The following is a 25,576-nucleotide window of genomic DNA, read 5'->3' on the forward strand; positions in this document are numbered from 1 at the left end:
AGCAGAGAAATCATTTTGTTTTGCACAATATTTATCTGCATACACATAAATTGAAGTGTTACTTTGGTGAAGCTACCACACAAGACTTTTTGCATGCCAAACAGCAGAAGCAGCAAGTGATAGATAGAGCAAAGCGATCCAACAATTAATGGATTAGACCTAAGCTCTGCAATGCTACCATATCCAGCTGTGAATGGTGATGGGCAATTAAACAACTCACTGGAGGAGGAGGCTCCACAAATATCCCCTCCTTCAATGATGGTAGAGCCCAACTCATCAGTGCAAAAGGTAAGGCTGAAGCTTTTGCGCAATCTTCAGCCAGAAGTGCACGGTGGATGATTCAACTTGGCCTCCTGCAGTGGCGCCAGCGTCACATATACCAGCATCAGCCAATTTGATTTACTCCATGTCTTATCAAGAAATGGTTGGAGGCACTGGATACTGCAAAGGCTGTGTGCCCTGACAACATTTCAGCAATATGACTGAAGTTTTATGCTCAAGCATGTTCCACCCCTAACAAAGATGTTTAAGTAAAGTTACAACACTGGCATCGCCTGACAATGTGGAAGTTGCCTAGGTAAGACAATCCAACCTGGAAATTACTGCCCCATCAGTCTACTTTTGATCACTGGCAAAATGATGGAGCGTGTCACGAATAGTGATATCAAGCAGTAGCAGCTCAGCAATAACCTTCTCATTGATGCCTAGTTTGGGTTTCACCAGGCATTCTCAACACCTGACCTTGTTTACAACTTGGTTCAAATAGGATTGAAAGCGTTGCATTCCAGAGGTGAGGTGAGAGCGACTGCCCTTGACATTAAGGCTGTATTCGACTAAGCGTGACATCAAGAAACCTCAGCAAAACTAGAACCAATGGAAATCACAGGGCAAATGCTCCCATTGGAACATGGTTGTGGTTATTGGTGATCAGTCATCTCAGCTCTAGAACATCTCTGCAGGAGTTCCTTAGAGTAGTGTCCTAGGCCCAACCATCTTCAGCTGCTTCATCAATGACATTCCCTCCATCATAAGATCAGAAATGGAGATGTTTGCTGATGATTGCACAATGTTCAGTTCCATTCACGACTCCTCAGAGACTGAAGCATACCAAGTTCAAATGCATCAAGATTCGGACAATATCCAGACTTGGACTGACAAGTGGCAAATGCCACTTGTGTGGAACAAATGGTTATGACCAACGCAAGTAAGATACAGTCTAAATACTGCCCCTTGAAATTCAATTGTGTTACCATTACTGAATCTGTCACTGTCAACATCATGGAGATTACCATGGGCCAGAAATTCAACTGGACTCACCACACAAAAACAGTGGCTACAAGAACAGGTCAGATGCTAGGATTACTGTGGTGAGTAACTCACCTCCTGACTGTTCAAAAGCTGGCCACCATCTACAAGGCACAAGTCAGGAATATGATGGAATATTCCCCGTTTGCCTGGATGAGCGCTGCTCCAACAACACTCGAGAAGCTTGACACCATCCAGGACAATGGAGTCCGCTTAATAGGCACCACATTCTTGAGCATCCATTCCCTTCACCTTCGATGCTCAAGCTGCAGTAGTGTGTACATCCTACAAGATGAACTGCAGAAATTCATCAAAAATCTTTAAGCAGTGCATTCCAAACCTACGACCACATCCATCTAGAAGGACAAGAGCAGCAGATACATGGAATGCCACTGCCATTCCAAGCCACTCACCATCTTAATTTGGAAATATATTGCTGATCCTTCACTGTTGCTGGGTCAAAATCCTAGAACTCCCTCCCTAGTGGCATTGTGGGTCAACCTATAGCATGTGGACTTGCAGCAGTTCAAGAAGGCAGCTCAACACCATTTTCTCAAAGGCAATTAGTGACAGGCAATAAATGCTGCCCAGCCAGCGACACCCACATCCCACGAGTGAATAACTAAAAATACAATCCATTTAATGTGCAATCTTGTTGCCATCCAGCTATTTATTCAATTTCATTTTCATCCCAGGGCTACATTTGTATGCCATAGGAAAGTGAGGTCTGCAGTTAATGGAGATCTGAGTCAAAAGTGTGTTGCTGGAAAAACACAGCAGGTCAGGTAGCAACTGAGGAGCAGGCGAATTGACGTTTTGGGACAGAGCCCTTCATCAGGAATGTCATTCCTGATGAAGGGCTCTGGCCTGAAACGTTGATTCTCCTGCTCCTCAGATGCTGCCTGACCTGCTGTGCTTTTCCAGCAACACACTTCCGACTACATTTGTATGCCTTCCATGTACCACCATTGACAACAGGTTGTGAACCATTCTTCTTAGTCTTGGAAGCATACGACCCAAAGAAATCAAATGAAATGGACAGAAAATATATTGTTAAAAACATTATACTGCTGAATAATACAATTATCCCATAGATCCTGGCAACCTTTTGCAGGGAAAAATAGAATTACATATAATTGCAATTGTATTCTCTGCAGATCTTAGTTCCTTTTACTGTTACGCTTTTTAACGTTCAATTGATTCAAGAAAAATACAGCAAATGCAGCCAAATGTTTCTCATATATCAACATTATTGGAATGAATTCAGCAATTCTTACCAAATTATTTTTACCACATTCTTATAGCACCTAGGATCTAGTGACTTAAACATTGTTTGGATAATGCACTGAATAAAAGTCATGCCCTTGAATTTGTATTTACTCACAATATTCTTGAAGAGATTTAGTTTCCACTGTTTGTTTTTAAGAAACATCTCATTCTATCCCAGGACAAAATGATCGTAATGAAACAATCTGAATTTTTAACTTGCGACTTCCTCTCAAAATACATCACCCTGGAGAAAATGACTTTCAAAATTGTTCAGAATCAGAATTTAAACCAATAAAAATCAGGAATTTGCATTTACATAGCACCTTTTACTTATATAGTTCAGAAAACCAGCTGACTTTGAAATATATTGCCATTCTTTCAGTATGGTTAGTTTAAAATCCTAGAATTCACTCTCAAATGGCATTGAGTGTCCACTTACAGCACGTGGACTGCAGCGGTTCGGGAATAGGGCCTTATAAAGGGCAAATAGGGACAGGCAATAAATGTTGGTCCAGCCAGTGATGCCCACATTCCATGAATGAATGAAAAAATATGGTAGTATATAATATTCCCTTTTCTCTCATTAAATAAAGAAATAGTTTATTTGCACAATAAAAATTTCAAAACCCTCAAATTCTTTACAAAGCATCAAGTTACAAGATGCCCTGCCTCTGGAACATTTAACAAGTTCTTTGTTTTACAAAAAAAAGCATGTAGAATCAGACAATTGACTTGTGTCCTTCCATTTAAAAATTTCTCTTTGTGTCAACATTTGTTTCACTCATTCCTAGATGATTACATAATTAATGTTTATCCATCTGATATTTGATTGGTGTACAGTCTTTAGTAAGCCAATTGTACAAAATCTCATTTAAAGCATTTGACAAATAGCATCCCATGTTCATTACCAAAACAATCCCCAGTGTTCCAGCAGCCAAAGTACACTTAGCAACCCTATTTATGTTCACAATGTGTGTCCTTTTAAAGCTGTTTTTGTTCATTACAGATTTCAGATATTACAATCAGATAGTCGAAATTGAATAATTATAATCCATTATTTTATCACCATCATGATGTAACCTAGATAATCCAATAGCATTTCTGGAATGAGATTTAAGCAAGCATTTGGATTTAGAGATGAGGTTGCTACCAGTGAGCCAAGACTAACACCATTGTTTTTACTGTGAGGAAACATTCAGTTGGTACTTTTTTAAAATATAGATCTCAGATCCTAAATAAAGGTTGATACAATTTCAATAAGGATCTCAGTACATAAATAACACTCATAATATTCATTATGGCATGTAGAAGAAAAGTTTCAGGTTCATGCTTTCTGAATTGGTGGAATTCAGCCAGCTTTGATTCAGAAACAAACCCTTTGATCTATGAGTGATGAGAGTTTCCATTCCTGATCACTGTCCAGTGACCCTTGCTATTATCCATGTGTAGGTGTTGAATCAAGAAAGCATTACGCTTCGCTCTGATATCCCTTTCAAAACAAGTAATACATTTCCATCTACGCATTTGAACCTTGCCAAGTCTTACTTTTGCAGACATTCAAAGGCAGGACGAGATGGTGAGAGTCAGTTGTGGAGTCATACATGAATTTTGGAAATGGGGTTTTGAAGGGGTAAAAAAAATCCCACTAAGTAAGAAGTACCTGTTATTTCTACAGCATTAATTTTGTAGATAGAGAGTAAGGAAAAAAAATGTAGAAAACAAATGCTTGTGTATTTGAAGGTTAGTTTCAATGCCACTACTAGAGATTGTGGACTGCATATATGATCTAAGAAAGTTCCAATGTTACTGGAATAAATACTCATTGCACCACAACAGTGATCATCGAATCTAATTATTTCGTTGTAATTCATTGGGTAACAACAGTGTCATTTTTAAAAACTGTCAGTGGTTGCTGAGATGATGAAAAGCCCTAATTTTCAGAATGGAAGCTGATCTACACTTAACAGTGATTTGTTCTGAATAGTTGCCCTGTTATAAGTCAAGAAAAATAATAATTCAGTTAGCTACAACGGATACATTCCTTGTATGACACCCTTATATGTTGTTCAATAGTTTTGTTTTATATTAAGACCAAGGCCTCTGGTGTAGGACACTTTTAAGACGATGTAAATCAGCAAATAATAGGTTAAAGTATATCTGAACATTGCAAGAGGAAGAGAAAGATTAGCAGCAGGATGGACATCCATCACTTAAGATTGATGAAAAGAATGAATTTCTCAGGTGATGTGGTCAGATGTTGTCTTGACTCATACAGAAGAAAAATGTTTATGACAGGATTTTTGGAATCTTGAAGAAACAAGGTTTGTGTAATCAGCTATCACAGTTGTACTGCTAGGTGAAGCAAAATAAGAAAACCTGCAATAGAAAGACAGAGTGGGGCAAGAGGTGAGAAAACCTTTCCTATCCGTTCAAAGAATAGTAACATCAGTCAGCAGTAATAACTGCTCAAACATCACAGTAGAAAATAAACTCTGCTTTGACTTTCATAGAGTCGCTGCACTTCAGAAAGAGGCCATTTGGCCAATCAAGTCTGCGCCTACCCTCTGAAGACATCATCCAAGGCTGGAATGAACCCAGATCCCTGGAGCTGTGAGGCAACAGTGTTAACCACTGTGCTGCCTGGAACACTTATTTAGCATGAAACAAACTGTCTTTTATTTGACTATTTTCTCTGATCAGGTGCTGTCAAAAGAAAACAAAATTGTATTTTATAAAGTTATTAAAACAATGTTAAGTAAATCACTAATCAAAACCTGACACAATCCTCTCTTGCTGTGGGTTTTTTATACAAAACAAAAAAAAAGTGGCTTGGATTGAAAATCTTAAGATTTTCCATGTGTTGTCTGTCTCCAATGTCAGTAGTCTATGACCTGCTCTTTTCTTACTGTTATATAAAGGCCATTTTGTTTATCTGACCTGACAGCAACTACCATGGATATTAGTAAGGTTGCTGAACAGCACACTGCTGCTATTTAGCTCCATAATGGTAAAAAAAATTTCACTTATTCCATCACAGCTCATTTCCCCCAGAAATGTAACACAGGGCTACAATTGATATTCATTGAGACAGCCTTAGTTTTTCCAGTCTTCCTTTTTCTTTTATAGTAGCTATACATTAATGTTAAGAATGTGCTGAATTTTACACTTTCCCAGAAGAAATTATTTGAGTTGGAGGCTGATATTGGGTAATTTCAAAATTATCTATGATTTGAGTTCCACTTACATTATTGCTAATTTTGTAAAGTTTCTTAATTTATCTGAGGGGAAAATATTTCAAAACTAGTATTGACTGGAGGTACTTCTTCCAGCATTTTAGAGAAAGCAAATCTGGTTCTTGTCACTTATACTCCAGTCAAAATATGGAATTGGAAGCAGGTTAAGTAGCAGTCCAAGAATATTTCTTTATCTTGGATAATTTCATGGTGAACTGATGAATGGTTGTATTGTAATACACTAGAAATCTGGTTAAACATGGATCAAGGGATCTAAGTGAAAATATATTATTGCTGGATTGTATAGTTGAACCTCTCAGACAATCAAATATTTAAATTAGCTTTATGTCTTGACAGGTGATGTATGACAGTGCTACAGAATCCATCTGATGTATATGTCACCTTGAATTAAATTATTTAAGACATTTCTATTGCAAATAAAGATTCCAGTTGTTTCATCCATGAGCTCATCTTCCCAGAACCTTCCCTGTCAGTTAACTAAGGGAACGGAATAGTTCTGTCTGTACGATGAGGTTTGAAGAACTGCGTAAATAATAGCTATAAAGTTCTATTAGTAATGAAATGAGCAGTTAGATCACTTTGATGTGACAGTAACATATAATTATATACTTGAACTGATTGCTGACAACATTTTTGTGAGAGTTAAGCTTAATGCAGGATTTATTGACTTTGCAAAGAAGCAAAACCAAACTGAGAAGGTACCTATTCACAAATCTGTCATGGCATATTGATTTGTGTTATATTGGACTTGGTCTCTATATTTTTGGAAACAAAGATAATCACAATCTATGATTTTTAAAGCGTGGAAACCAATTGTCAGTAAGTGTAAAGAATCCACTATATTTTATTCTAAGGGTACAAATCACTTTTTCTTTGTTCCAATTTATGCATTCTCTACATTTCACATGCTCAGTAAATCTCAGTTTGTGCGGTGGCTGAACTGTGGAAGACTTATCTGGTTCTCCCTCCCCTCTGACATTTGGGAGACAACTGACCTCATTCCTTTCCTGAAACATTAAACAAAAGGCATGTGGATAGGAGAGGGTGTGGTGACAGTGTTAAAGATAGAATTGATCCTTAATACTGTACGTGCGGCAGACAGAAAATATTTGTTATTTTTATCCACTTGGTAGAAAAAATACCAAGATAAAGAGGAGTACAAGTTAAATTGGGTAAGGGACAATTTTACCAAGCCAATGGTGATTTGGCAGAAGTGAACTGGAAATGGTTACTTGAAGGTAAATCAATATGAGAGCAGTGTGACAAGTTGAAGGAAAAGTTAGAGAGGGTTCAGAACAAATGTTCCAACAATTAAAAAGGGGGGAAACTCCAAAATCTAGACCCTCTCAGATATTAAAGTATGCTCATAGTGTGATAGCAAAAACAAAGAAACATACGCCAGATATTGAAAGTTCAATACTGCAGAAAGCCGAGAAGAAAATAGAAAATGCAGGATTGAAATTTGAAGGAAATTAGGAGAGTAAGGAGAAGGCATGGAATTTTTTAGCAAGTCAAAATGAGGAAAACCCCAAGGTTGTTTTACAAATACCTAAAGAACAGATAGATAATTTAGAAAAGTGTAGGGTTGCTTTGAGACCAAAACGTTAACGTGTGCAGAGGCAGAAGATGTGAGCATGGTTTGCAGTGAATACTTTGCATGTTTTCACTAAAGAGGGGGACATGCAGATGTTGTAATTAAGGAGAATATTGGATTATGTAAACATAATGAGAAGGAAATATCAGGGATTTTAGCATCTTTGAAAGTAGATAAACCGCCAGGGCGAGGTGAGATGCATCCAGGCTCCGAAGAGAAGTGAGGAAATGCCAGAGACTCTGACCATCATTTCAATCCTCTCTAGCTGCAAGAATGGTGTCAGAAGACCGATGGACATCCAATGTTACATCATTGTTTTAAAGGGGAGGCAGGGATGGACCCAATAATTACAGGTCAGTCAGCTTAACCTTGATGACAGCTTAAATCATCATTTAGAATAGCATATTAATCAAGGACAGTCAGCATGGAATTTTTAAATGAATGTCATTTATGACCACAGCAAATGCCAAGAAGGATCAATGAGAACTGCATTTGATGTAGCCCCTTTGGATTTTAGGAAGTGTCTTGACACAGTCCACTGTGGTCGACTGGTCAGAAAAGTAACAGCCCATAAGATCCAAGTGCAAGTAATATGTTGGATCCAAAATCAGCTCAAAGGCAAGAAACAAAGGGAAAGGGTTGATGGGTTCTTTGAGAATAGAGGGCTGTTTTCAGTGGGGAAAGCAGGGTTCACTACTGTGCCTCTTAACTTCTGTGGCTTTTTTCAATGAATTGGACTTAAGTAAGGAATCATAATTAAGAAGCATGCAGATGTTATAAAATTGATTGTGAGGAACTAAAGTCTGGAATATAGAAAGATATCATTGGACTGGCCAGATGGGCAGAAAAGTGATGAATAGAATTCAATTCAGAAAGGTGCAAGGTAATTCATTTGGAGACAGCAAGCAATACAAGGATATATTCAATAAATGGTAAGATATTGAGAATTGTGGAAGAGCAGAGATTTCAAATGCTTTAGGTTGTGTGTTCACAGATCTCCCAAAGCACCAGGGCAGTGTCAATGAACTGGCTATGAAGTTCTATAGGATATTGTTCTTTTTGATTCAGGCATAGAGCATCAGAGCAAAAGGTTACTTGCGCTGTTTTGAACAAAGGTAGCTAAGGGAAGATTTAGTTGATGAGCAAGAATTATGAGGCGCCATGTGAAGTTGATGGGAAGAATCTGATTCCCTTGGTATGAGGTCATAAACCAGGGGATGTGGATTTAAAGAAACTGGCAAAATGATTAGAGAGGGGTTGAGAATTTTCACTTTTAATCCAATGTTTCATTTTAAAAATTTCCATTCAGTACCTGATATGCCATTGAAGGCACTCCAATTATTTCACTTTACACAGTCTCTCCTTTGTTTATTTCTTAATCCGCAGATCTTGGTAAAAGAAATATACACTTTTTCATTCATACATCCAGGACCCAAATTAATTTGGGTCACAATGGTGACAGCAATTTATACTTTCAGCAACTGACATAGGCAAAGAAAAGGAGTTGTAAAGTATAGGGAAATGTATAACTACCCAGAACTACCACAAGATGCCCTGCTCCAGCAAAGTCCAGGCTACTATCTATTCCACTGAGCCACTGGTTTCTATTAAACACCCAATTTGATGGTTTCATGCCGAAAAAATTGGAGTGCAGCTTGGAGAAGAAGGAATGACTTATTAATTGGTATAAACAGGACATAGGCTAAATCAACCCAGACAACAGTCAGATTTGTAGCTACTCATTTAAGTAAAGCCCAAAAGGTTATTAATTTGTCTTTCATGACATTTGGAGAGATCACTTTGAGAATAAAATGCCCTCTATGTGTGTGATTTAAATCAGCTTAGGTAATGTATGTTTTTGAAAGAGTTGATGGAGCGTAATTCAGCAAAAAGAAACCAATTCAATCTTGTGCTGTTCTAGGACATGTCAGTGTTGAAAGGTTGAATTAATGGCACAGATTTTATTTTCTTTCATCTCTGAGTTAGTACAGATGTTAAGCTGTGGTGATTTACTGGATGAGAACTGTTAGTTTACACTGTGGTCATTGTAGCTAAACTGCCTGTATTAACTATTTCTTCATGGTAATATGTATGTTTTCTTAATACTTTATTGCAGTTCGAAGGCTGTAATAAGGCATTTTCTCGACTAGAAAATCTCAAAATCCACCTGCGGAGCCACACAGGGGAGAAGCCTTACCTTTGCCAACATACTGGCTGCCAGAAGGCTTTCAGCAACTCCAGCGATCGTGCCAAACACCAACGAACGCACCTGGACACGGTAAGTGCTATACAGAAAATTTTGCATTACATTGTCATGGGTAGTTATTCAGCACCTTTCCTTTTCTCTTCAGCCAATGAAGGCAAACACACGCAAAAAAAAGTGAGAATGTTGAAAATTTGAAAAAAAGACTATTATAGGTACATGGATAGGGGAACTGAAATACAACTATAAAACAATCTGAGTCAATGCTACTGCAAAAAGCAGTTCTGAAGGGTTTGACACAAATTGCTAACAGGCCTTTCTCTTTCAGTTGCTCACTAAACAGATCTAGAATTTCACTATTCCTGAATATTTAAACCAAGTTTCATGTCAAAGTCAAAGTCAAACTTCACAGTTTCTTTTCTATGGTTCTGATTTCTTTTTTATAATGAAGTCCATAGAACGGTATCTGTTATGACTGGACCAATGCTCTCATCAAGGTTACTTACAGTGGGTGAATGGTAGGAAATAATAATCAGAGGAGTCAAGACTTGTTAGCTATTTATTTTGATGGGGTGAAAGAGCAACCCTATGATTTCCCATAAGGCACCCTTTATAGCACCAGCCACATTGGGAGCACTGAAGTGACCAAATATCCAACTGTGGCCTTAGATGAAGCACTTCAAAAATAACAGCAGCACCCTTTTTTGGCTCACAGACAACTACCTTCTCTTGAATGCTTCATGACAATGGAAGCAAGGAGATCTTGGCCCAGTCCCCCTGGCCTTATTGAATTGTCTTATTTTAGTGGAGATGACTAGTGGCAGTATGAATGCCTTTGTGCCACTGAACAGTATAACCAACAAATCTTCCTGCTATTCAGTGACTTCTGCTGGAAATAGTGTCCCATAGCTTCCAGGCTATGGCTCATTGGAAATGGGCTATAAATTGGAAAATATACATCATTACCCCACAAAGCCCTGAAGCACAAACTTGTGTGGTAATTGCATGGGAATTTTAAAAACTTCCAATGGGTTGATTTTCACAGCCCTCTACAAAAGTCTCTGACCCTGATCTCAGGTTGGATACGTGGGCCATATATGTGGGACTGACCTGCATACTTGCCATGGAGATGGTATACAGTTTAATGCCTGGTTTAATTCAGTAATCAGCCATAACTCATCTGAACACTGAAGCCAATGCCATGCCAATAACCCCTCCTCAACTCTAACAGATAACATGACCATCCACCATAATCACCTGTCTACTACCTTGACTTAAAACAAATTGATCCTCTACCCCTCCCCACCTGACTATGTCCCTGACTGACTCATATAAGATCCACTCATTTACCTACTGATTCACCCAAACTTAAATGATTCACTTCATCCACAAATACGTCACTCACTCAATCACTTAACTGCTCACTCATTTATTAACTCACCCCCTGAAAGGCTTGGACCTTTAAAGATTTATATCAATATGGCAGCTAGTACCAGGAAAAAGATCTCACTTCTTGTGTCTAGCAATCTTCTGTCAGGGATGGCTATGCTACCCTTCAGTGCTCCAAGTGGGATTAGAATTTGTGCTGTTGTGTCTTTGATGACCAGATCTGATCCAGTTGTGTAACCCCCAGCCCAGCATAATTGATCCGAGTTAGTTTTTCTTTCTCCCTCTCTGGAAAAACTAAAACAGAATGTTGACATGCAAAAACAAAAATGGAATTTTGGCTTGCACAGAAATATATGTGCAGCTGCAGCACACAATGAATTGGAAAGTTGATGATGTCTAGAGACATTTAAAAAATTTAAATCAAAGTGCAGACTGACATTCTGTAATTTCAAAAAAGGCACTAATAATGATGAGAGGGTCAGCTATATCCTCCTGTGGGCAGCAGATGAAGGATTAAATTTATTGAACAATTGGGAGCTTACTTGGTGACAGAAATCTACACAAAATTTTTTGCATGATTTAACATACATCTCTAGCCAATATCAAATCATCGTATCCACCACTATGAATTTTAAGGCTTCAGACAGGAGTTGGAAGACCTTAACAACTTTATATCAAGATTTAAACATGTAGCCAGAAAAACTAAGTTTACAGACAAGGATGAAAGGCCATTGGATCAAGTAATTTATGATTCTGTGCATGCTGATGTATCGAAACTAATTGGAAAGCACAAGCCCATAATATCAGAGCCACTTGAAGCCACAAGCCAATAAATGAAGTCAGTAACCACCATAATGATGAACACTACAGTTAAACCAAAGGCAGGCAGTAAGCTTAATGTGGTGAAACAGCAGAAAAGCAAAGTACAGCAAACAGAGAGAAAGGTATCCAGGCGGTATAGTTGACCATCACAAATTCAATGACAGAAGGAAATTGCCCACAAATGAGTCATGATTTGGAGGTGCCGGTGTTGGACTGGGGTGTACAAAGTTAAAAACCACACAACACTAGGTTATAGTCCAACAGGTTTAATTGGAGCACTAGCTAGCAATTAAACCTGTTGGACTATTACCTGGTGTTGTGTGATTTTTAACTTTTCCCACATATGAAACCGTCAGCAAAGCTTGTGTAAAGACTAATCATTGGGAAAAGATATACAGGGTATATTAAGAAAGTGATAAACAAAGTCAGACTAACCGGTTGAATGGGTAAGAAGAGAAACCAAAACATCCATACATGCCAGCGAGTTTGAGAACTTAATTGGTATACAATGTCATGAAATGTCTGGATACAGCAGGTTCCAGAGAAAAGAAATTCACACAATCATTTAGATAACAAAGAAGCTGATAAATAAGCCCACAACTATAAATCTGAACCTGAGGACTGAACCTGGAGCACAGAGTTACATCATCCCCCTCAGATTATAGCAAAAGATCTTTCCTGAAAGCTTGAAAGCAAATTGGGTATCCAATTGGTGTTCTGAAATCAAACCAATGTCATGCTGACAGGGTATGGCGAATTGAGATCTGACAGCTAGGACCACCCAAGATCAGAGGGACACAAAGGAAAAGATGTTAACTGTATGTTTTCAATCACTATTCTGGGGTTGAGTGGTTGCACAGAGTTACAGACTATCTCAGTAAACCAGTCCACTTCCATGAAGTGAAGTAGTTGACATGAAGGGTTGAACATATAACAGCTGTTGAAAAACACCCTCCAAGCAAAGAAGATCTGGTGCAAATACACCTTGAATTCTTTGATGAAACGGTTGACTGATTCAGCCTCCACATAAAGTATCAAAAGTCCCAAGAGATGGAAGAAAACAAAGTAATCATACAGACTACTTCGCAAATGTTGTTAAATTCCATTGTGGTTAGAAAGAAACCAAATTGAGGTAAATGAATATAAACTCATTGCCACTGTGGAAATGTGGTTACAAGAAAACCAGACTAGGAACTTAACATTCACCGACATTTGACCTTTCATTGAGACAAGAGGGACAAGAGGGATGGAAAAGGGGATGGGGTAGCATTGTTAATAAGAAATGAAATGAGGACAGTTGTGAGAGATGATCTAGGGTCAGATGATGTAGAGTCCATTTGGGTGAAGGTTAAAAAAAATGAAAGAAGGCATTGGTAAAAGTGTGTACACACCCCCAAACAGAAGCCACTCTGTGGGAAAGGCTATAAATCTACAAATAATAGGAGCATTTAAAAAAGACCAAAGCAATAATTGAGTCATTTGAATCTTCATGTTGATCAAATCAATCAAATTGGAAAGGGTATCCAAGGAAACTAATTAATATAGTGCATCAAGAATAGTTTCCGAGAGCAAAATGTCATAGAGCCAACTGCGGAGCAGGCTACCTTGGATCTAATAATGGGAGAAAGTGAGGTCTGCAGATGCTGGAGATCAGAGCTGGAAATGTGTTGCTGGAAAAGCGCAGCAGGTCAGGCAGCATCCAAGGAGCAGGAGAATCGACGCTTCAGACATGATCCCTTGTTCAGGAATGAGGAAAGTGTGCCAAGCAGGCTAAGATAAAATGTAGGGAGGAGGGACTTGGGGGAGGGGCTTTGGAAATGCGATAGGTGGAAGGAGTTTAAGGTGAGAGTGATAGGCCAGAGTGATGGTGGGGGCGGAGAGGTCAGGAAGAAGATTGCAGGTTAGGAAGGTGCATCGTTGAGTTCGAGGGTTGGGACTGAGATAAGGTCAGGGGAGGGGAAATGAGGAAACTGGAGAAATCTGAGTTCATCCCATGTGGTTGGAGGGTTCCTAGGCGGAAGATGAGGCACTCTTCCTCCAGCCGTCATGTTGCTAAGGTCTGGCGATGGAGGAGTCCAAGGACCTGCATGTCCTTGATGGAGTGGGAGGAGGGGTTGAAGTGTTGAGCCACGGGGTGGTTGGGTTGGTTGGTCCGGGTGTCCCAGAGGTGTTCTCTGAAACGTTCTGCAAGTAGGCGGCCTGTCTCCCCAATGTAGAGGAGGCCACATCGGGTGCAGCGGTTGCAGTAAATGATGTGTGTGGAGGTGCAGGTGAATTTGTGGTAGATATGGAATTTGTGGTAGATATGGAAGGATCCCTTGGGGCCTTGGAGGGAAGTAAGGGGGGCGGTGTGGGAGCAAGTTTTGCATTTCTTGCGGTTACAGGGGAAGGTGCCAGGAGTGGAGGTTGGGTTGGTGGAGCGAGTGGACCTGACGAGGGAGTCATGGAGGGAGTGGTCTTTTCAAACGCTGAAAGGGGAGGGGAGGGAAATATATCCCTGGTGGTGGGGTCCGTTTGGAGGTGGTGGAAATGACAACGGCTGATACGATGTATATGGAGGCTGGTGGGATGGTAGGTGAGCACCAGTGGGGTTCTGTCCTGGTGGCGATTGGAGGGGCGGGGCTCAAGGACGGAGGCGCGGGAAGTGGAGGAAATGTGGTGGAGAGCAGCGTCGACCACGTCTGGGGGGATATTGCGGATTTGGGAGATAGGACAAGTTTAATAAATAACCTCCAAGTAAACAATCCCTTAGGAAGTAGTGATCACACAAGATAGAATTTAAAAGAAGCTTGGATCAGAAACAATTGAGTTTAAATTAAATAATGGGAATTACAAAGAAATGAGGATAGAGTTAGCTAAAGTGAACTGGGTGGATAAATTAGCAGGAATGACAGTAAGTAAACAGTGGCAGACATTTATTTAAGGGAGTGATTAATGACTCTCAGCAAAAACACATGTCAGTAAAGAAGAAAGATTCTAAGAGAGGGATAAACCAATCATGGCTCATCAAGGAAGTTAAGGAGAGTACCAAGTTAAATGGAAAGGCATATAACAAGATTAAAGTCAGTGACAGCCCTGAAGGCTGTGATAAATTCAGAATCCGACGAAAGAGGACTGAAAGGATAATAAAGATAGGGAAAATAATATCTGAGCACAAATTAGCAAGGGATATAAAATCTGATAATAAAAGCTTTAACATACATAAAAATGGAAGCATGAGGTCAACATGAACGCCAGTCCTTTAGCAAATAAATCTGGGGAGATGGTGTTTTTAAAGAAGCCCTACAAAATGGAAGCAGACCATTCAAGTCCACGCCAATCCTGTGAAAGGATATCCCACCCAGACCCAGTCCTTGTAACTCTGCAGTTTCCATGATTAATCCACCTAGTCTACACATCCCTGGACACTGTGTACAATTTAGGATGGCCGATCCGTCTAACCTGCACATCTTTGGATTGTAGGAGGAAACCAGAACACCTGGAGGAAACACCTGCAGACAGGGGGAGAATGTGCAAACTCCATGCAGACAGTCACCTGAAAGTGGAATCAAACCCAGGTCCCTGCTGCTATGAGACAGCAGTGCTAACCTTTGAGCCACTGTGCAGCCTTTGAAATGCAGCAGAGTTAAACAGATATGTTACATCATTCTTTACTTGGAAGATGATTCAGATATTCCATTAATACTAAAGAATAAAGGGATGAACTAAGTACCATCACCAAAGAAGTAGTATGAGACAAATTAAAAGGGCTGAAAGCAGATACATACCCTGACTCTCATAGCCTGTGTCCTAAGATCCTAACAGACGTAGCTATGGAAATAGAGTATGTATTAATTGTAATTTTCCAAAAATCCTTGAATTCTGGAGGTCTGTTCCCTTTATTTAAGGAAAGATATCATTTCACTGGAGACAGTTCAGAAGATATTCACTAGGTATGGAAGGATTGTCTTATGAGTAAAGGCTAAACAGGTTGGGATTCTAAAGTTTAGAAGAATGAGAGGTGATCTCTTTGAAACATATAGGATTCTTAAGAAGTTTGATAGGTAAATGCTTAGAGGGTGTTTCCCTTCATTGGAGAGTCTAGAACCAGAAGGCATAGTCTCAGAATAAAGGGACACTAATTTAAAACTGAGGTGAGGAGGAAGGAAGCTCTTCTCTCAAAGGGTCTTTGGAACTCCTTGCCACAGAGAACTGTTCGGGGTTGCGCTGGGCAGAATCCTTCAGTATGTTTAAGCCTTTGATAGAATGTTAAATAGTCGGGAAATCAAATATGGGAGGAAAGTGGATGTGAGGAACGTTGGATCAGCCATGATCCTGTCGAATGGTGGAGTAGGCTTGAGGGGCTGAACAGCCTACTCCTGTTCCTATTTCTTACTGTCTTATGCTCTTAACCAACAGGACAGTATGAATTTACCTGAAACACAAAGACCTTAATCAAATCATAAAAAGCGACCAGTACCCCATTCCAACACTAGAAGAGATCACACCAGCACTGGCAAGGGCAAACGTTTTAAAGCTCGATGCCAAAAATGGCTACTAAAATGTAGAACTAGGTATAATTCACTGTTGACTGAGAGCAACAAATGCCAAATCTACAAGATGGAGGAACATTCTTACCATCTAAGTAGTGACATGAATGGTATTTTTAAAATGCTAAATATGCCCCTAAAAAGGGGGTTAATCTTATTTCCAAAAAAAGTCAATTGATGACCTCCTTTCAGCTAGAAAAGTTAATGATTGGAGCAGGGCATTAAGGTTTAAATTAAGAAGGACTTTATCTATTATATTGTCTGAACAGAGTTCGAAATTAATTATGCATGAGATAAATGCAACATTCACAGCTGCATTGCAGACTCAGGTTCTTGTGAAACCCACCACTGGCCTTTACAGTTTTCTTACATGGCACATCTGAATGTAAAAAATAAACCCTCATCTATTCAAGCTTAAGATATGATTGTTTCAAACATCTAGGGACCAAAAGACAACTAGAAGGCATAACACCACAACCCCTGCTCTGATGGGCTACCATTCTCTTGTCACAAACTAGCAAGTTGCACCTAGCTCTTAAAGTTGAACCTAACCTGATATATGCATTAGAATTCAGCTGAATCCACAGTGTAATAAAAATAAGTGGCAGAACAGGTGCTATTGAATATCAATAACGTAAATCCAACAATGCTGATGCTGTTTATTTGAAAAATAATTGTTATGAATACTTACTTTCAGAAGGGAAGTGTGTTCAGCAGCTCTCGTTAACTTGATGTTAGACACTTCTAAATATGGTATTGCACACCTTTCCCAGTTTTGTTAAGTGTATAAAATATGGTTCCAATGTTCAAGTCAATAAGTTCTCAGCCAAGATGTAGTAATGAGTTACATAGGCCAACAAGTACTCTGGTTCCTCTCTTATCTATCATAAATTCATTAATCTTGAAGTAGCTATGGTAGTACTTCTGCTGCCCTTAGTTTTCCTCTCGAGAGGGGTGGAAAGAAATAATGTCCATTGACTCCTGTTGGAAAGTTCTTTAATGTAAATATCCAGTGAGGATAGAATAGGAATTGGCTACAATATCTCACACGGAGCACTAGCCGTCTTACACCTGGCTTGGCATCACATGAAGAATTGTCATTTTGACCATTAGAGATGTGGATCCATGCTCAGCAAAAAAAAACCTGGAGAGAAAATTGAATGGAGATTTTTGCCAGCAAGCCTCTACAACAGTTACATAATCGAGGCAGGTAATATATAAAACATGTGTTAGGAATGTTGGAGGAATTGTAATTAAGTAACATAAAACAGATGCTGAACCTGTTTGAATTTACAAAACATTTGTCATGGGATAGAGAAGATATTGCTTCACCTTATGTTGTAATATTCAGATGTTAAGTCTGCACTTCATAAACATAAAGTTATAATTCTTCCTTCTCTTCTTTATGCTTTCCTTCTTTTGGAAAGGAATCTCTGTCTGCAGAGCCCAGGTACTACTCATTCAATGATTTCAGTAGATGATGATACAGATGATTATTAAATATAATAGGGTAAAATTTTGGTTTTGCACTGACAATAATCTGGCAGAGCTGACTGCTCGCCCATTATAAACCTCACCCAATTTTTGTTCCATTCGAATGAGCAGTGTAACACCATGCTAGACAAAGGAACAATCTGCTGTGCCAGATTACTGCCCATACAATGAACATGAAAATGTAAGTATTATTTATATACGTCTAAACAGTTATTCACCTTACGATAGTACTTTGAATTTAAATCTGGAAGTCCTTAATGTAAACTCACTATGCTTTTGGGAATGTTATTATGCAAAAACCAGGTTAAATGACACTGTCAACTATTGAATGATGCTCTGCCCATGGACAATGTGATTCTATGCAATGCAGTATAATGGTTGTATCAGTGGAGTAGAAATAGATTTAAATAATGTTTTAAAATTTCCCAACAATGATACTGCACTGTTTGAGATTACTTTTTGGATTGACCTTGTGCGCTAACCTAAGAACATTGCAGCAAATGACACTACAACTTGCATTGATGTAAAGATAAGAATCCTTCACATCATATGAGATACATAGCTTGTCTACCTGAAGAGAAAAAAAGACGTTCTTCAAAACATTTTACAAATGGAGGATATAAATGTGATCATTGATAAGTTATTGCAGTCAAATGTTCTATATTTGCAGCTTCCTGATAGTTATGCGATTGGCCACCGGTAATAATTATCAACAGCTACAGTTGCGAAAACTATTTCCAGGTTTTGAATCAAATCCAGGAGCAGGGCTATCATCTAACACCATGTATTACTGATCAAGTGCCAGGACTGAACTTTTTGAGTGAAGTATCTTAAAAGGAGGAATTTCTACATTTAGTAACTGCATTCTGATTTGAACGTGCTTGGGCACAGGAAGCAATAATTCATCATCTCACAGCAGAAGGTATCACATGTACACAGTCAGTACAGAATTGTATTAATGAGACTCAGCAGCTATTGCAAAGTGTAAAATTCTTCCTCTCTTAAACCTTTACAGAAACCATATGCTTGTCAGATCCCAGGGTGCACAAAGCGCTACACTGATCCAAGCTCACTGAGGAAGCATGTCAAGGCACACTCTGCCAAACAGCAACAGGTGCGTAAGAAGGTAAGATACAATCAGATGGGTCAATGTGTAATGTATTGGGATTATTACAGCACTTTTCTTTCCAAATATTAATCTGTTTTAAAGTACACTAACTAACTTCTCCTTTTTCACCTTTATTTTACAATTGAGAATGCTGGGTGATAGAGTAAGCCCAGTGTGCTGGACACTGGGACATTTGAAAAGTATGGACAAGTTAGGAATGCCAAGCTCACACCATCCTGACTTGGAAATATGTTGCTACTTCTCCCCTGTTGCGGGGTCAAGATCCTGTATCTCTTTCTTAATATCACTGTGGGTGTCAGAAAGGCAAGTGAAATGTTGGTGTTTCTTGCCAGTAAAGTCATGTATGAACGTAAGGAAGTGTTCCTGTACCTGTATAAGGCCTCAGATAGACCTCATTTGGAGTGCTGTATACAATTTTGATTTCTAAATTTAAGAAGTGATATAATTGCATTAGAAAAAAGTCCAGTGAAGGTTTGCTTTACTAATTGCTGGGATGAAGAGGTTACTTTATGAGGAAAGGCTGGGCCTATTGGGGTTTAGAAGAATAAATGGTAATTCTATGAAACACAAGATCTTGATGGGAGACTACAGTGTAAATTCTGAGAGGCTGTTTACTTTGGGGACAAGAATATAACAAGGGGACACAGTTTAAAAATTAAGGATCTCCTATTTAAGACAGAGGTAAGGAGAAACATTTTCTCTCTGAAGGTTGTTATTCGGAATTCTGTATTCCAGAGAGATGTGGAGTCTGGGTCATTGGATATATTTAAGGATGATTTTTGCTTGATAATGGAAATCAAGGGTTAGCAAGGATGGACAGGGAAACAGAATTGAGGGCACCAATACATTCAGATATGGTCTTATTGATTGGCAAAGCAGACTTGACATGGATGGGTTGGACTGAAGGATCTGTTTCCATGCTGGACATTTGGAACTGGCATAAGGTGGGAAAGGGAAATGAGGAAACCGGTGAAACCTTCCAGCTCAGCACTATCCTCATGACCTGTCCTACCTGCCAATCTTCCTTCCCACCTATCCGCTCCACCCTCCTCTCTGACCTATCACCTTCATCCCCAACCCCATCCACCTATTGTACTCTTTGTCACCTTCTCCTCAGCCCCACACTCCTCCCATTTATCTCTTCATCCTGGAGGCTCCCTACCTTCATTCCTGATGAAGGGCTTTTGCCTAAAACGACGATTTTCCTGCTCCTCGCAAATTCAGCCTCTGCTATGTTGACAGCAAATTAACTAAAATAACATGGATTCAGCTGGCATAAACTGCTAACTTCACCTACTAGCTGTCATGATAGTAACTGATTCCACCTACTGCTGCAGTTCAATGGGTTTGGTTGGCGTAGAGTGTTAACTAGTTTTTGAACATGACATTCTGGAGTTCCAGCATCAATTGTTTGCCTTTCTACAATGTGGGTAATGCTGAGCCTTAGATTTAAGATTTTTCTTGCATGATATTGCGTCCGTAATGTTACTGACAAGGGGAGATTATATATTCGACATTAAAAAAAAATGAATGCTCCGAGAATATAAGGATGCGATTGATTCTGAATTGCATTCCATTGAAACCAAACAATGACAACAATCTAGAGTGGAATATGTTGACTCATGAAGATGTCTCATGAAAGTGTTCTCTCTCATACCACAGTGACTGCATTCAAGTTTAAGGGATTGTTAGACACTCTTTAGAACATGAGACTGTTTATGCATTTGGCTAGAATTTGGGGATATATCATTCCACTCTGCAACACAAGTCTTGATTTTTTTTTATAACACAAGTATTGATTAAACTCAGTCAAATAAATTTAAATAGGTTTATGACAGCTGCCCAAGTGGATCAGTTACTGATGGCTACATGATATAGTGCTGAATCCTACAGACCATAAGCTTTTGAGGTTTGAACTTCAGAGTGTGCTGTTAGTTGATGTATGGCAGAGCAAACTGGTGCTAAATGGTTACAGCATCTCTGAATAGTATGGAAAAATAAGCCCCGATTTTTGTTATTGATCAGATTTTGTGAACAGCAAATAATAGAGGATATAATTGAAATGCTACATTTTTCAATGCAGTGCAGGAGCAAAGTGATTGAGGTGTGCAGATGCATGAATCCTGAAAAGTGGGCAGAGAAGGGATTGAATACAGCAGCAAAGAAATTACCTTCTGCAAACCGATTGTTTGCCCCCATTGATGAAACTGCGTGGAATATTGGGCTCTTTGCTAAAAGCAGTTATAACAATCTGAAAGAAATTGTAGCACGGATTTACTAGGAGGATTCCAGTGATAAGAGATTTGTGTTATAAGGAATGCTCAACAATTAGGTCTGACTTATCTTTGATTAGGGGGAATTTAAAAGATTACTAAAAGGTGTTAGAAATACTAAAGGAAATCTACAAAGTAAATATAGGTAGATTATTTGCTTTGATAATTGAAGATAAGAAATACATGCGTGGGGGGTGGTGAATAGAAAAACATCTTTCACAAATAGTTACTGCAATATGGAGTGCTTTGTGACTAGTGATGATGCATTTTGATTGTCTTCAGAAAGGTACAGGAGAATTGCTTAAAGAAGAATAGAAAAATATTTGGGAAGAAGGCAACAAATAGATTAAAGTGAAAGAAGACAGGGAAATTTAATTTATAACTTACATCCTATTTAGTGCAATTAAGACTGAGGGACTGAATGGTCGACACAGTTTTCTTTTTGGTATGATCACCATTATGACATCTTTGTTAGAAAGTCGGGGAGTGTAAATGTTTGGATGAGGGTAAGATGGCTTGACTGTGATATGCTAATAACATTCACACAAGTTGATTCACAAATTAAAATAAACTATCAGGGAAAAACCACTTGAACATGCTGGTGTACATAAACATTCAACTGGTATGAGTTAACAGAAAGCAAGAATTCAAAGTAAAGTATTTTCTCTGAAGCTGCACAGTTACAATTCTGCAAGAATATTTCCATAATATATACCTAAAATAAACTGAATTACCAGGTTTCTAATTTTATAAAAGATGTAATGAAGTGTGTATTATCAATGATGCTAGAGTGAACAGTGTGTTTTATGCTGTGTTGTTACTTTTGCTGAATTATGCATGGTGACAGTGCATTGGCAGAGATTCTTGAATCTGGAATTGAAGATTACAATAATTCTTCTTTATTGGGTTCATTCCTCCTGCTGTTTTTAATCTTCCTCTCCAGTTGTTTTAAGAAGTACATGTTTCGCACAGTATTGCCAAGAGCATTCATTCTGCTAGTTATAAGATAGATGTCAAGATGATTTGCTACAGTGAGTCGAACAAGCTCAACTTTGCTCCAAACCTAGCAAGTGTTTTCTGTTACTAAAAAAAAAACCAGATTCAGATTCATCAATTTAAAGAACTCAGCTCATGTGGTTCCCTTTTATAAAGCTCACAAAATCACAGAAACACTCTCAATACAATGTTGGAGGTTACTGTAGCCCATTAGTTGCATGAGATAAATCCTTTCATATATTGAATGAAACTGTATGTTAACAGTCCTTCTAAATATTACCGGTATGTGTCCAGTCAAATATGGTAACTTGGCTCTTTGATCAGTATTTCATTGGATGGCATACATAGCTCCCAGCAGACTTGGTTATGGAATAATACAGTATGTTGTTAAGAATCCAATTTCTAAATGGTAATTATCCAGTCTGCTATTATTGGGAGATATTTTAATTTTGGATTCTCTACAAATCAACTTATTTTGTTCATCAGAGAAGGTGTTATACAGAAATGCTCATTAATGTTAATATATGACATAAACATTGAAATGGATTGTAGTGATTCTTGCTTCAGCGTGTGCTCTGGGAGAAGGCACATAACATTGTGTTTAAGAGGTATGGATTTTCATTTTTTAACAAGGTAATATGAAAATGAGCAAAATAATATGATTGCAAATTTGAGCCTTATCTCTCCAAGTCAGAAATTAGAACATGCTCTAGTGGCAACATTAATAAGAAGATGCTATTTGCCAATCAATTCTATCCCTTTCATAAATCATACTCAAACAACCCTACCATAAACTTTACTCCATCTCACTCAATCTTTAGTTCCTTGGACAATGTGGGCTTTTAAAACACACATGCTGTGCATCAGTTCTGTATACTGAAACCTTATTATACTGTGTTTAGAAGCCGCCCTTTGTTTTACCAATTTGTTAATTGTCTTCTCTATTTTCAATATTGATGATGCCTTTTGTAAGCAAATAAAACATTAATTATAATATAGTTCCCACTTTATTCCAGCCATGATGCTTTTGGATCTATCAACTGATGATCTGCTGGTTCTGGCAGTTAGCTACTGTTTTTAAATGTATCACTATTAAGTAGACCCTCTGTGAGAATCACATTGACAATGAATATGTCAGGTAAGAATATGGTGACCCAGACCTTATTAATGTGACCAGGCTTGGTTTTACCATGTCTTCCATTAATAATTACTTAATTGTCATGACAATCTAGATGGGAGGTCATGTGGCAGCTGTACAGGACATTGGTTAGGCCACTGTTGGAATATTCTGGATTAGTGGTGCTGGAAGAGCACAGCAGTTCAGGCAGCATCCAATGTGCAGCGAAACCGACGTTTTGGGCAAAAGTCATTCCTGATGAAGGGCTTTTGCCCGAAACGTCGATTTCGTTGCACTTTGGATGCTGCCTGAACTGCTGTGCTCTTCCAGCACCACTAATCCAGAATATGATTTCCAGCATCTGCAGTCATTGTTTTTACCACTGGTGGATTATTGCATGCAATTCTGGTCTCCTTCCTATCAGAAAGATGTTGTGAAACTTGAAACTTGAAAAGATTTACAAGGATGTTGCCAGGGTTGGAGGATTTGAGCTATAGGGAGAGGCTGAACAGGCTGGGGCTGTTTTCTCTGGAGCGTCGGAGGCTGAAGGGTGACCTTATAGAGGTTTACAAAATTATGAGGGGCATGCATAGGATAAATAGATAAAGTCTTTTCCCTGGGATGGGAACTAGAGGGCATAGGTCTAGCGTGAGAGGGGAAAGATATAAAAGAGACCTAAGGGGGAACGTTTTCACGCAGAGGATGGTACGTGTATGGAATGAGCTGCCAGAGGAAGTGGTGGAGGCTGGCACAATTGCAACATTTAAGAAGTATTTGGATGGGTATATGAATAGGAAGAGTTTGGAGGAATATGGGCCGGGTGCTGGCAGGTGGGACTAGATTGGGTTAGGAAATCTGGTTGGCATGGATGTGTTGGACTGAATGGTCTGTTTCCATGCTGTACACCTCTGTGACTCAATGTTGGAAATTGTCATCTCATAGCAATTTTTTTTCAGAATTAGATCAATTAGTGGCCAGAGGGAATACATAAGCTGCCTGTGGATGGTAAGCAGGCTTTCCAAAGATAACGAGAGGCTACTGCAGCCTGCTATTGCAAAAGAAAATTGAGGAAGGGCACCTTCACCTTGAGATGGCCTCTCAGCAATTGTAAACTGAAGAAATGATTATTGCTGCTGAACCATCACTGTAGAAAGGGAATGCTTCCACAGAGTGGCCTATGATCAGCACTGCTTTAGCCAGCTAAGAGCAACACCTGAGGAGCTGGGGGAAGGTCCTTTATATGATCCAGGAAAATTAGCGTCCCCCCCAGAGTTTGCTGCTAGGCACCTGCCTGGCCCTGATGCCATGAAACACCCACAGACTAACTGCAAAATTCTATTGGTCCCCTGATTATTTATCCTCTTAATTATCCTCTGGATCAAGTTAACAAACCACCTGTTACTTGAAGGTGGGTGTCATTCCACAACTGACCCAAACTCCAGGAAAATGGCTGTGTCAGGACTATGCAATGGAAGCAGCCCATTACCAGCACTGGAACTTTCCTTAACCACTCACCTCTGCTCCCAAAAAAAAATTGGCAGCAAAATCCTGCTCCATGTTAGAGAGATTTCTTTCCTATTTTTAGTCCTCTCTTGAACACACAAACTTGTGTTGTTAAAGGTTGGGAGCCAACTTTTGCCTCACCCATTCTTTATTTGTCATCCTAGATATTAAGGGAGGGTTAATTGCTCAAATCAAGCAGTGGCTGCTGGTCATTTTCTGCTACCATTTTCCACTCCTAAGTGCTGCTGAGTCACTCAACTTTAAGTGATTTCATAGTTGCACCTGATCCTGTCTCACCTGATGTTAGTTATGCAGTATTTCCATCAAGGATCACTATGGTCTCAACTGAACAGAAATCCTGCTGGACATTTTTTTCTCTTGCACAGTTGAGGCCAGTGCCATCATTTCCCCTGTAACGTAAATTTGTGATCTTCCAGATTCATTGCCGCAGAGATAATGTTTCTATTCAGTGTACCAATGGGATTCCATATTTCGGGACCTTATTGGGCAATGCTTAGAGAGTATCTTTTGTCTCATGAATAAAATCCACAAATTATCAGGTGAATCCAGGGTTCAGGATAAATGCAGTGTCAAAGGGCTTCTGTGGAATACTTCAACTCTGAGAAATAAGTTTGTCAAAGCATAACAACTGTGGGGGGGGTGGGGGAGGGGTGCTCAAAATTGAAATGAAAACAAAAA

General features: G+C 39.1%; 1 protein-coding gene across 1 annotated transcript in view; it reads left to right on the top strand.

Moving 5' to 3' along the window:
• Positions 1 to 25,576, top strand: part of LOC132818502 (zinc finger protein GLIS1-like) — a 204,136-nt gene that overhangs the window by 93,955 nt on the left and 84,605 nt on the right. Inside the window, exons 3-4 of the mRNA XM_060829561.1 lie at positions 9,539 to 9,700; positions 18,875 to 18,985. Coding sequence (XP_060685544.1) covers positions 9,539 to 9,700; positions 18,875 to 18,985 — 273 coding nt within the window. The remainder of the gene's footprint in view (positions 1 to 9,538; positions 9,701 to 18,874; positions 18,986 to 25,576) is intronic.

This window comes from Hemiscyllium ocellatum, chromosome 9 (assembly GCF_020745735.1).
Source record: "Hemiscyllium ocellatum isolate sHemOce1 chromosome 9, sHemOce1.pat.X.cur, whole genome shotgun sequence".
In the NCBI taxonomy this organism is placed as follows: domain Eukaryota; kingdom Metazoa; phylum Chordata; class Chondrichthyes; order Orectolobiformes; family Hemiscylliidae; genus Hemiscyllium; species Hemiscyllium ocellatum.